The sequence below is a fragment of the Nesoenas mayeri genome, assembly GCF_963082525.1.
Source record: "Nesoenas mayeri genome assembly, chromosome: 2".
Taxonomy (NCBI): Eukaryota; Metazoa; Chordata; class Aves; order Columbiformes; family Columbidae; genus Nesoenas; species Nesoenas mayeri.
The window spans coordinates 1,341,426-1,354,417 of record NC_137543.1 but is presented as its reverse complement, the minus strand read 5'-3'; the positions used below and the strand labels follow the sequence as shown (position 1 = coordinate 1,354,417).

At 65.3% G+C, this 12,992-nt stretch overlaps 1 protein-coding gene across 1 annotated transcript in view; it reads left to right on the top strand.

Moving 5' to 3' along the window:
* Nucleotides 1–12,992, top strand: part of TONSL (tonsoku like, DNA repair protein) — a gene marked incomplete at both ends in the record, with an annotated part of 44,296 nt that continues 31,304 nt past the window's right edge. The window contains 10 exon segments of the mRNA XM_080339487.1: nt 1–25; nt 669–764; nt 1,809–1,951; nt 2,033–2,288; nt 2,378–2,507; nt 4,329–4,500; nt 4,589–4,703; nt 9,723–9,862; nt 9,947–10,036; nt 10,038–10,100. Coding sequence (XP_080195613.1) covers nt 1–25; nt 669–764; nt 1,809–1,951; nt 2,033–2,288; nt 2,378–2,507; nt 4,329–4,500; nt 4,589–4,703; nt 9,723–9,862; nt 9,947–10,036; nt 10,038–10,100 — 1,230 coding nt within the window.

Genomic DNA, 12,992 nt, shown 5'->3' with positions numbered 1-12,992 from the left:
ATGAGCGCGGAGCGGGAGATTCGCCGTAAGTCCGGGTCCAAACGGACCCAAACGGGCCCACCAGGGCCTACACGGGGCTCCGGAGCTTCTCCGGGGCCTCCTCGGGGCTCCCCCTGAGCACCCTGGTCACCCCAGAGCCACCTTGGTCCCGGGCCTCCCCCCTCATCCCCCCCCGGGCTCCGTTATTCCTCCCCCCCCCCCTCCCCAGGCTCCCTCATCCCCCCCTCCCCGGGCTCCCTCATCCCCCCCCCCCCCCCCCCCCAGGCTCCCTCATCCTCCCCCCCCGGGCTCCCTCATCCTCCCCCCCCGGGCTCCCTCATCCCCCCCCCGGCACCCTCACACCCCCCTGGTCCCTCAGTCCTTCCCCTTCCTTGTCCCTTTAACCCCCCACTATGTGTCCCCCCCCATCTCGTCACTGCCCCAAATGACCCCGCCATGGGACCCAATGGGCTCCCCCAGCCCCCAATGAGCCCCCACAGGGACCCATTGGGCCCCCGCACAGTGTCCTAATGGGTCCCCCTAAATGCCTCAAGAAGCCTCGGGGGGCTGCGGAGCCCCCCCTATGCCCTGGGTTCAAGCAGCTGTTCTGGGCACAGGGTGGTCTGATGAGAGGGGAGGGTCCCTGGGCTGGGTGGGGGGTTCCACACCGTGTCCCCCCCCATCCCCAGAGCTGCAGAAGGCGAAGGACAAAGCCCAGCGCGGCGGGAACCTGCTGGAAGAGGCGGCGCTTTGCAATCAGCTCGGGGAGATCTTGGCCAGCCATGGTTTGTTTTGTCTAGGGGGGCTGGTTGGTTCGCAGTATCACAGTATGTTTGGGATTGGAAGGGACCTCAAAAGATCATCTAGCTGGAACTGAGGGGCCACAGCTGGACACAAGATTCCAGGTGTGGTCTCCCCAGGGCAGAGCAGAGGGGCAGGAGAACCTCTCTGACCCACTGACCACCCCCTTCTAACCCACCCCAGGTGCCATTGGCTTCCTGGCCACAAGGGCCCAGTGCTGGCTCAGCCCACAGCACCCGCTGTGCCCACCTGGTCTCCCATCCAAGTACTGACCGGGCCCGACCCTGCTTAGCTTCCCAGACCAGGCATTCCCAGGGTGCTATGGCTGTATACATTACATATATATATATGATCCCCAGGTATATCCTGATAGTATCTGAACTAAACTCTTTTTCAAAGGCAGAGCAGAGGGACAGGAGAACCTCTCTGACCTACTGACCACCCTCTTCTAATCCACCTCAGGTCCCATTGGCTTCGTGGCCACAAGGTCTCCCATCCAAGTACTGACCGGGCCAGACCCTGCTTAGCTTCCCAGATCAGATGAGATCAGGTGTTTTCAGGGTGGTTCGGCTACACGTTATATATATATTATATATAAATTCCCCACGTATATCCTGATGGTATCTGAGCTAAACCCTTTTTTCAAGGGCAGAGCAGAGGGGCAGGAGAACCTCTCTGACCTACTGACCACCCTCTTCTAACCCACCCCAGGTCCCATTGGCTTCCTGGCCACAAGGGCCCAGTGCTGGCTCATGGTCACCCTGCTGTTCCCAGGACCCCCAGCTCCCTTTCCCCTACGCTGCTCTCTAATAGCTCATTCCCCAACTTATACTGGAACCTGGGGTTGTTCCTGCCCAGGTTCAAGACTCTACACTTGCCCTTGTTAAATTTCATCAGGTTATTCCCCACCCAACTCTCCAACATGTCCAGATCTCAACTTAGCTGTGAGGATGCTGTGGGAGACTGTGGGGACTCAGGGGGGTTCTCCTGAGCCCCCCATCTATCTGACGTCCCCTCCCTCATCCCAGGCCGCTACGAGGAGGCTCTGGAGGAGCATCGGCAGGAGCTGCGGCTGCTGGAGGCGGCAGGTGACGGCATCGGCTGCGCCGTCGCTCACCGCAAGATCGGTGAGCGCTTGGCCGAGATGGAGAACTACGAGGCCGCGCTGAAGGTGGGGTTTAGATTTTTTGGGGGTGGGGGGGTCTAAGGTGTATTTAGAGGGGGGTTCTAAGGCTTCTCGCCGTCCCTGCAGCACCAGCGGCAGCACCTGGAGCTGGCGCGGTCCCTCTCGGACGACACGGAGCAGCAACGCGCCTGGGCCACCATCGGCCGCACGTACATGTTCATGGCTGAGAGCCGCGCGCCGGGGGGGGACACGGGAGCGACGGGAGGGGACACGGAAGCGACAGGAGGGGACACTGAAGCGGCAGGAGGGGACACAGCAGCGCTGCGTGAGGCTGAGCGGGCGTTCCGCACCAGTTTGGCCATCGTGGAGGAGAAACTGGAAGGTGACATGGCACTGGGGGGGCTCGGGGTGGGTTTTCCACCCCCGGGCTGGGGGATTTGTCACCTCCCGGTGTGGCTGTTTTGTCCCCAGGGAGCGTGTCCAGGCGGGAGCTGACGGAGATGAGGACGCGGCTGTACTTGAACTTGGCGCTGGTCTACGACAGCCTGAGGGATGCGGCCAAGTGCGAGCACTACATGAAGAAAAGCATCTTCCTGGCTGAGTAAGGGGGGAAGGGCAGGAGCCCCCGGCAGCGGGTCTGGGGGACACGGGGGTGACAGTGACCCCAGTGCCAGGCAAGGATAGTTTTGGGGGTGACAGTGACCCCAGTGCCAGGCAGGGCTGGATTTGGGGGGGTGACAGTGACCCCAGTGCCAGGCAGGGGAGGGTTTGGGGGATGACAGTGACCCCAGTGCCAGACAGGGGTGGGTTTGGGGGTAACAGAGACCCCAGTACCAGGCAGGGGTGGATTTGGGGGTGACAGTGACCCCAGTGCCAGGCAGGGGCGGGTTTGGGGGTGACAGTGACCCCAGTGCCAGGCATGGGCGGGTTTGGGGGATGCAGTGGGGTGACATTGGTTCCTTTTACAGGCAGAGGCGGGTTTGGGGGTGACAGTGACCCCAGTTCCAGGCACGGGCGGGTTTGGGGGTAACAGTGACCCCACTGCCAGGCAAGAATAGTTTTGTGGGTGACAGTGACCCCAGTGCCAGGCAGGGGTGGGTTTAGGGGATGCAGCGGGGTGACAATGGTTCCATGTACAGGCAGGGGCTAGTTTAGGGGGTGACAGTGACCCCAATGCCAGGCAGGGGCGGGTTTGGTGGTGACAGTGACCCCAGTGCCAGGCAGGGGCTAGTTTAGGGGGTGACAGTGACCCCAATGCCAGGCAGGGGCGGGTTTGGTGGTGACAGTGACCCCAGTGCCAGGCAGGGGCGGGTTTGGGGGTGGCAGTGACCCCAGTACCAGGCAGGGGTGGGTTTGGCGGTGACAGTGACCCCAGTACCAGGCAGGGGTGGGTTTGGGGGTGACAGTGACCCCAGTGCCAGGCAGGGGTGAGTTTGGGGGATGCAGCGGGGTGACAATGGTTCCATTTACAGGCAGGGACGGGTTTGGGGGTGACAGTGACTCCAGTGCAAGGCAGGGGCAGGTTTGGGGGTGACGGTGACCCCAGTGCCAGGCAGGGATGGGTTTGGGGGTGACAGTGACCCCAGTGCCAGGCAGGGGCAGGTTTGGGGGTGACAGTGACCCCAGTGCCAGGCAGGGGCGGGTTTGGGGGTGACAGTGACCCCAGTGCCAGGCAGGGGCGAGTTTGGGGGTGACAGTGACCCTAGTGCCAGGCAGGGGCGGGTTTAGGGGTGACAGTGACCCCAATGGCAGGCAGGGGCGGGTTTGGGGGTGACAGTGACCCCAATGGCAGACAGGGGCGGGTTTGGGGGTGACAGTGACCCCAGTGCCAGGCAAGAGTGTGTTTGGGGGTGACAGTGACCCCAGTACCAGGCAGGGGCAGGTTTGGGGTGACAGTGACCTCAGTGCCAGGCAGAGGCGGGTTTGGGGTGACAGTGACCCCAGTGCCAGGCAAGAGTGTGTTTGGGTGTGACAGTGACCCCAGTGCCAGGCAGGGGCAGGTTTGGGGGTGACAGTGACCCCAGTGCCAGGCAGGGGCAGGTTTGGGGGTGACAGTAACCCCAGTGCCAGGCAGAGGCGGTTTTGGGGGTGACAGTGACCCCAGTGCCAGGCAGAGGCAGGTTTGGGGGTGACAGTGACCCCAGTGCCAGGCAGGGGCGGGTTTGGGGGATGCAGCGGGGTGACAATGGTTCCATTTACAGGCAGGGGCGGGTTTGGGGTTGACAGTGACCCCAGTGCCAGGCAGGGATGGGTTTGGGGGTGACAGTGACCCCAATGGCAGGCAGGGGTGGGTGTGGGTGGCTTTGGGAGGTGACAGTGACCCCAATGGCAGGCAGGGGCGGGTTTGGGGGTGACAGTGACCCCAGTGCCAGGCAGGGGCGGGTGTGTGTGACCCGGGGAGGTGACAATGACCCGGTGGCAGGCAGGGCCAGCTGGCTGAGGACCTGTACCGCGCGTACTTCAACCTGGGGCACCTGCGGCTGCGGGGGGGGCAGCCGGGGGGGGCCCTGCGCTGCCTGGCCCGGGCGCGCGACTGCGCCCGCAAACTGCACGACCCGGCGCTGGAGAGCGACTGCTGCAGCAGCACCGGCCAGGTGGGTGCTGGGGGGGGGTGTGCACCCCCTGTGTCCCCCACGGGTGGGATCTGGTGTCCCCGGTGACGCGTGTGGCCGTTGTCACCAGGTGCTGCTGAGTCTCGGGGACTTCGGAGCGGCCAAGCGGGCGCTGAGACGAGCCCACGCGCTGGGAGCGCGGCAGCCATGGCAACGGCAGCTCCTGCGCTCCCGCCTGCGATACGGTGAGTTGGGGACAGGGACGGGGTCCCCAGGGGTGACTCGGTGTCCCCAGGGGTGGGACAGGGTCCCCATGGGAACGTTGGTGTCCCCAGGGGTGGGACAAGCGCGGCAGCCCTGGCAGCGCCAGCTCCTGCGCTCCCGCCTGCGATACGGTGAGTTGGGGACAGGGACAGTGTCCCCAGGGGCGACTCGGTGTCCCCCGGCGGGGGACGGGGTCCTCAGGGGTGACTCGGTGTCCCCAGGGGTGGGACAGGGTCGCCATGGGAAGGTTGGTGTCCCCAAGGGTGGGACAAGCGCGGCAGCCCTGGCAGCCCCAGGTCCTGCGTGCCCACCTGCGATATGATGAGCTGGGGACAGGGACAGGGAGTTGGGGACAGGGACAGTGTCCCCAGGGGCAACTCGGTGTCCCCAGGGGTGGGACAGCGTTCCCATGGGAAGGTTGGTGTCCCCAAGAGTGGGACGAGCGCGGCAGCCTTGGCAGCACCTGCTCCTCTGGCTCCTGCCTGCGATACAGTGAGCTGGGGACAGGGACAGGGAGTTGGGGATAGGGACAGGGTCCCCAGGGGTGACTCGGTGTCCCCAGGGGTGGGACAGGGTCCCCATGGGAGGGTTGGTGTCCCCAGGGGTGGGACAAGCGCGGCAGCCCTGGCAGCGCCAGCTCCTGTGGCTCCTGCCTGCGATACGGTGAGCTGGGGATAGGGACAGTGAGCTGGGGACAGGGACGGGGTCCCCAGGGGTGACTCGGTGTCCCCAGGGGTGGACAGGGTCCCCATGGAAGGTTGGTGTCCCCAGGGGTGGGACAAGCGCGGCAGCCCTGGCAGCGCCAGCTCCTGCGCTCCCACCTGCGATACAGTGAACTGGGGACAGGGACAGGGATTTGGGGACAGGGACGGGGTCCCCAGGGGTGGGACAGGGTCCCCATGGGAAGGTTGGTGTCCCCAGGGGTGGGACGAGCGCGGCAGCCCTGGCAGCGCCAGCTCTTGTGCGCGCACCTGCGATACCTTGAGCTAGGGACGGGGAGTTGGGGACAGGGACGGGGTCCCCAGGGGCGACTTGGTGTCCCCAGGGGTGGGACAGCGTCCCCATGGGAAGGTTGGTGTCCCCAAGGGTGGGACGAGCGCAGCAGCCCTGGCAGCGCCAGCTCCTGTGTGCCCACCTGCGATATGATGAGCTGGGGACAGGGACAGGGAGTTGGGGACAGGGACGGGGTCCCCAGGGTCGACTCGGTGTCCCCAGGGGTGGGACAGCGTCCCCATGGGAAGGTTGGTGTCCCCAGGGGTGGGACGAGCGCAGCAGCCCTGGCAGCGCCAGCTCCTGTGCGCCCACCTGTGATATGATGAGCTGGGGACAGGGACAGTGAGCTGGGGACAGGGACGGGGTCCCCAGGGGCGACTCGGTGTCCCCAGGGGTGGGACAGGGTCCTCATGGGAAGGTTGGTGTCCCCAGGGGTGGGACGAGTGCGGCAGCCCTGGCAGCGCCAGCTCCTGTGGCTCCTTCCTGCGATACGGTGAGCTGGGGATAGGGACAGTGAGCTGGGGACAGGGACGGGGTCCCCAGGGGCGACTCGGTGTCCCCAGGGGTGGGACAGGGTCCCCATGGGAAGGTTGGTGTCCCCAGAGGTGGGACAAGCGCGGCAGCCCTGGCAGCGCCAGCTCCTGCGCTCCCACCTGCGATACAGTGAACTGGGGACAGGGACAGGGATTTGGGGACAGGGACGGGGTCCCCAGGGGTGGGACAGGGTCCCCATGGGAAGGTTGGTGTCCCCAGGGGTGGGACGAGCGCGGCAGCCCTGGCAGCGCCAGCTCTTGTGAGCTCACCTGCGATACCGTGAGCTAGGGACGGGGAGTTGGGGACAGGGACGGGGTCCCCAGGGGCGACTTGGTGTCCCCAGGGGTGGGACAGCGTCCCCATGGGAAGGTTGGTGTCCCCAGGGGTGGGACAAGCACAGCAGCCCTGGCAGCGCCAGCTCCTGTGCGCCCATCTGTGATATGATGAGCTGGGGACAGGGACAGGGAGTTGGGGACAGTGACGGTGTCCCCAGGGGTGACTCGGTGTCCCCAGGGGTGGGACAGGGTCCCCATGGGAAGGTTGGTGTCCCCAGGGGTGGGACAAGCACAGCAGCCCTGGCAGCGCCAGCTCCTGTGCGCCCACCTGTGATATGATGAGCTGGGGACAGGGACAGGGAGTTGGGGTCAGGGACAGTGTCCCCAGGGGCGACTCGGTGTCCCCAGGGGTGGGACAGGGTCCCCATGGGAGGGTTGGTTTCCCCAAGGGTGGGACGAGCGCGGCAGCCCTGGCAGCGCCAGCTCCTGCGCTCCCACCTGCGATACAGTGAGCTGGGGACAGGGACAGGGATTTGGGGACAGGGACGGGGTCCCCAGGGGTGGGACAGGGTCCCCATGGGAAGGTTGGTGTCCCCAGGGGTGGGACGAGCGTGGCAGCCCTGGCAGCGCCAGCTCTTGTGCGCCCACCTGCGATACCGTGAGCTAGGGACGGGGAGTTGGGGACAGGGACGGGGTCCCCAGGGGCGACTTGGTGTCCCCAGGGGTGGGACAGCGTCCCCATGGGAAGTTTGGTGTCCCCAAGGGTGGGACGAGCGCAGCAGCCCTGGCAGCGCCAGCTCCTGTGCGCCCATCTGTGATATGATGACCTGGGGACAGGGACAGGGAGCTGGGGACAGGGACAGGGTCCCCAGGGCTGACTTGGTGTCCCCAGGGGTGGGACAGGGTCCCCATGGGAAGGTTGGTGTCCCCAGGGGTGGGACGAGCGTGGCAGCCCTGGCAGCGCCAGCTCTTGTGCGCCCACCTGCGATACCGTGAGCTAGGGACGGGGAGTTGGGGACAGGGACGGGGTCCCCAGGGGCGACTTGGTGTCCCCAGGGGTGGGACAGCGTCCCCATGGGAAGTTTGGTTGTCCCCAAGGGTGGGACGAGCGCAGCAGCCCTGGCAGCGCCAGCTCCTGTGCGCCCATCTGTGATATGATGACCTGGGGACAGGGACAGGGAGCTGGGGACAGGGACAGGGTCCCCAGGGCTGACTTGGTGTCCCCAGGGGTGGGACAGGGTCCCCATGGGAAGGTTGGTGTCCCCAGGGGTGGGACGAGTGCAGCAGCCCTGGCAGCGCCAGCTCCTGTGTGCCCACCTGCGATACGATGAGCTGGGGACAGGGACAGGGATTTGAGGACAGGGACGGGGTCCCCAGGGACGACTCGGTGTCCCCAGGGGTGGGACAGGGTCCCCATGGGAGGGTTGGTGTCCTCAGGGGTGGGACGAGCACGGCAGCCCTGACAGCGCCAGCTCTTGTGGCTCCTGCCTGTGACACAGTGAGCTGGGGACAGGGACGGGGATTTGGGGACAGGGACAGTGTCCCCAGGGGTGAGACAAGCCCAGCAACCCTGGCAGCACCGGCTCCTGTGCCCCTGCCTGCGATATGGTTAGTTGGGGACAGGTACGGGGTCACTAGGGACACGATGGTGTCCCCAGAGACCGCACAGTGTCCCCAAGGATGCATTAGTGTCCCCAGAGGAGGGACAGTGTCCCCAAGGGTAGGTTGATGTCCATAGGGATGGCTTAGTGTCCCCAGGGGTGGGACAGTGTCCCCAAGGGCCAGCTGATGTCCCCCAAGGGTAGGACAGTGTCACCAGAGGTAGGACAATGTCCCTAGAGGCAGGATAATGTCCCCAAGAGTGCGGCAGTGTCCCAAGAGGCAGGACAATGTCCCCAGGGAAGGGACAATGGCCTGAGGGGCTGCTGGCTCCCCCAGCTCTGTCCCCTGTTCTGTGCCAGTACAGATAAGGGACACAAGGGGACAGGGAAAGGATTGTGTCCCCAGGGGTGGGACAGTGTCCCCAAGGGCAGGACAGTGTCCCCAGGGGTGGGACAGTGTCCCCAAGGGCAGGGTGATGTCCCCAGGGGTGGGACAATGTCCCCAGGAATGGCTTAGTGTCCCCAGGGGTGGGACAGTGTCCCCAAGGGCAGGGTGATGTCCCCAGGGGTAGGACAGTGTCCCCAGGGGGTGGGACAGTGTCCCCAAGGGCAGGGTGATGTCCCCAGGGGTAGGACAATGTCCCCAGGAGTGGGACAGTGTCCCCAAGGGCAGGGTGATGTCCCCAGGGGTGGGACAGTGTCCCCAGAATGGCTTAGTGTCCCCAGGGGTGGGACAGTGTCCCCAAGGACAAAGTGATGTCCCCAGGGGTCAGACAGTGTCCCCAGGGGTGGGACAGTGTCTCCAAGGGCAGGGTGTTGTCCCCAGGGGTAGGACAGTGTCCCCAGGGGTAGGACAGTGTCCCCAGGGGTCGGACAGTGTCCCCAGGAGTGGGACAATGTCCCCAGGAATGGCTTAGTGTCCCCAGGGGTGGGACAGTGTCCCCAAGGGACAAGGTGATGTCCCCAGGGGTCAGACAGTGTCCCCAGGGGTAGGACAGTGTCTCCAAGGGCAGGGTGTTGTCCCCCAGGGGTAGGGCAGTGTCCCCAGGGGTAGGACAGTGTCCCCAGGGGTCGGACAGTGTCCCCAGGAGTGGGACAATGTCCCCAGGAATGGCTTAGTGTCCCCAGGGGTGGGACAGTGTCCCCAAGGACAAGGTGATGTCCCCAGGGGTAGGACAGTGTCCCCAGGAGTGGGACAATGTCCCCAGGAATGGCTTAGTGTCCCCAGGGGTGGGACAGTGTCCCCAAGGGCAGGGTGATGTCCCCAGGAGTGGGACAGTGTCCCCAAGGGCAGGGTGATGTCCCCAGGGGTGGGACAATGTCCCCAGGGGTAGGACAGTGTCCCCAGGGGTAGGACAGTGTCCCCAAGGGTGGGACAATGTCCTCAGGGAATGCTCTAGTGTCCCCAAGGGCAGAGTGATGTCCCCAGGGGTAGGGCAGTGTCCCCAGGGGTGGGACAATGTCCTCAGGAATGCTCTAGTGTCCCCCAAGGGCACAGTGTCCCCCAGGTGACACTTGAGGGGACACCACCCCCCCAACCCTGTGGGGTGTCTCTGGGTGTCCCCACCACGTCCCCTCTGTCCCCCCCCTCTTGCAGCCACCAAGGTGACACGGCTACAGGAGGCTCTGGAGGAGGCGGGGGACCCGGCGGTGGCTTTGTCCCTTTGCGAGCAACTTGGGGACACCTTCTCCAAACATGGGGACTTCGACCGCGCCGTCCAGTGCTACCAGCGCCAGGTGACACCAGGGGACACACAGAGAAGGGTTTAGGGGTGTCCCCATGGGGTGTCCCCACTAACAGGGGGTCCCCGGGGGGGGCAGCTGGGGCTGGCGCAGGCGCTGGGGCGGCCACCGGGGGAAGTGGCCGTGATCCATGTGTCCCTGGCCACCACCTTTGGGGACCTTGGGGACCACGATGCGGGCGCTGCAGCATTACCGGGAGGAGCTGGCGCTGCACCGCGGGGACGCGCTGGAGGTGAGGGGGGGGCTCATTTGGGCACTGGGGGGGCCCTGGGGGGTGGGTCTTGGGGTGCTAGGGGGGCTCATTGGGGCCCTGGAGGGGTTAATTAGGGGCTTTTGGGGGGCTCATTGGGGCCTTGGGGGGCTCATTTGGGCCCTGGGGGGGGTTCTTGGGGTGCTGGGGGGGCTCATTGGGGCCTTGGGGGGCTCATTTGGGCCCTGGGAGGGGTTCTTGGGGTGCTGGGGGGGGCTCATTGGGGTGCTGGAGGGGTTAATTAGGGCCTTTTGGGGGCTTATTTGGGCCCTGGGGGGGTTCTTGAGGTGCTGGGGGGGCTCATTGGGGCCCTGGAGGGGTTAATTAGGGGCTTTTGGGGGGCTCATTGGGGCCCTGGGGGGCTCATTTGGGCCCTGGGAGGGGTTCTTGAGGTGCTGGGGGGGCTCATTGGAGCCCTGGAGGGGTTAATTAGGGCTTTTGGGGGGCTCATTAGGGCCTTGGGGGGCTCATTTGGGCCCTGGGGGGGGTTCTTGGGGTGCTGGGAGGGGCTACCTGACACCTTGGGGGGGCTTATTGGGATCTGGGGGGGGGGTGTCTGGGGGCTTTTTGGGTGTCTGGGGGGGGCTCAGGGGGTTTCTTGGGGTACTGAGGGGTTCATGGAGGGATGGGGGGGAGCTCTGGGGGGGTTCTTGGGGTGCTGGGGGGGCTCATAGGGGGCCTGGAGGGGTTAATTAGGAGCTTTTGGGGGGCTCATTGGGGCCTTGGGGGGCTCATTTGGGCCCTGGGGGGGGGTTCTTGGGGTGCTGGGGGGGCTCATTTGGGCCCTGGGGGGGGATTTTTGGGGTGCTGGGAGGGCTACCTGGCACCTTGGGGGGCTTATTGGGATCCAGGGGGGGGTGTCTGGGGGGGTCAGGGGATTTCTTGGGGTGCTGAGGGGTTCATTGAGGGATGGGGGGAGCTCTGGGGGGGGCTTCTTGGGGAATTTGGGGGGTTCTTGGGGTGCTGAGGGGGCTCATTGGGGCCCTGGAGGGGTTAATTAGGGGCTTTTTGGGGGGCTCATTGGGGAATTTGGGGGGCTCATTTGGGCCCTGGAGGGGGTTCTTGGGGTGCTGGGGGGGCTCATTTGGGCCCTGGGGGAGGATTCTTGGGGTGCTCTGGGGGCTACCTGGCACCTTGGGGGGGCTTATTGGGATCTGGGGGGGGGGTGTCTGGGGGCTTTTTGGGTGTCTGGGGGGGCTCAATGGGTGCTGAGGGGTTCATGGAGGGATGGGGGGAGCTCTGGGGGGGCTTCTTGGGGAATTTGGGGGGGGGTCTTGGGGTGCTGGGGGGGCTCATTGGGGCCCTGGAGGGGTTAATTAGGGGCTTTTGGGGGGCTCATTGGGGCCTTGGGGGGCTCATTTGGGCCCTGGGGGGGGATTCTTGGGGTGCTGGGGGGACTACCTGGCACCTTGGGGGGGCTTATTGGGATCTGGGGGAGGTGTCTGGGGGCTTTTTTGGGTGTCTGGAGGGGCTCAATGGGTGCTGAGGGGTTCATTGAGGAATGGGGGAGCTCTGGGGGGGCTTCTTGGGGAATTTGGGGGGTTCTTGGGGTGCTGAGGGGGCTCATTGGGGCCCTGGAGGGGTTAATTAGGGGCTTTTGGGGGGCTCATTGGGGGCCTTGGGGGGCTCATTTGGGCCCTGGGGGGGGTTCTTGGGGTGCTGAGGGGTTCATTGAGGGATGGGGGGAGCCCTGGGGAGGCTTCTTGGGGAATTTGGGGGGGGTCTTGGGGTGCTGAGGGGGGCTCATTGGGGCCCTGGAGGGATTATTTAGGGGCTTTTGGGGGACTCATTGGGGAATTTGGGGGGCTCATTTGGGCCCTGGAGGGGGTTCTTGGGGTGCTGGGGGGGCTCATTTGGGCCCTGGGGGAGGATTCTTGGGGTGCTCTGGGGGCTACCTGGCACCTTGGGGGGGCTTATTGGGATCTGGGTAGGGGGTGTCTGGGGGCTTTTTGGGTGTCTGGGGGGACTCAATGGGTGCTGAGGGGTTCATTGAGGAATGGGGGAGCTCTGGGGGGGCTTCTTGGGGAATTTGGGGGGTTCTTGGGGTGCTGAGGGGGCTCATTGGGGCCCTGGAGGGGTTAATTAGGGGCTTTTGGGGGGCTCATTGGGGCCTTGGGGGGCTCATTTGGGCCCTGGGAGGGGTTCTTGGGGTGCTGAGGGATTCATTGAGGGATGGGGGGGAGCCCTGGGGGGGCTTCTTGGGAATTTGGAGGGGGTCTTGGGGTGCTGGGGGGGGGCTCATTGGGGCCCTGGAGGGGTTATTTAGGGGCTTTTGGGGGACTCATTGGGAATTTGGGGCGCTCATTTGGGCCCTAGGGGGGGTTCTTGGGGTGCTGGGGGGGGCTCATTTGGACCCTGGGGGAGGATTCTTGGGGTGCTCTGGGGGCTACCTGGCACCTTGGGGGGCTTATTGGGATCTGGGTAGGGGGTGTCTGGGGGCTTTTTGGGTGTCTGGGGGGCTCAATGGGTGCTGAGGGGTTCATTGAGGGATGGGGGGAGCTCTGGGGGGCTTCTTGGGGAATTTGGGGGGGGTCTTGGGGTGCTGGGGGGGCTCATTGGGGCCCTGGAGGGGGTTAATTAGGGGGCTTTTGGGGGGCTCATTGGGCCTTGGGGGGCTCATTTGGGCCTGGGGGGGGTTCTTGGGGTGCTGGGGGGGCTCATTTGGACCCTGGGGGAGGATTCTTGGGGTGCTCTGGGGGCTACCTGGCACCTTGGGGGGCTTATTGGGATCTGGGTAGGGGGTGTCTGGGGGCTTTTTGGGTGTCTGGGGGGGCTCAATGGGTGCTGAGGGGTTCATGGAGGGATGGGGGGAGCTCTGGGGGGGCTTCTTGGGGAATTGGGGGGGGTCTTGGGGTGCTGGGGGGGCTCATTGGG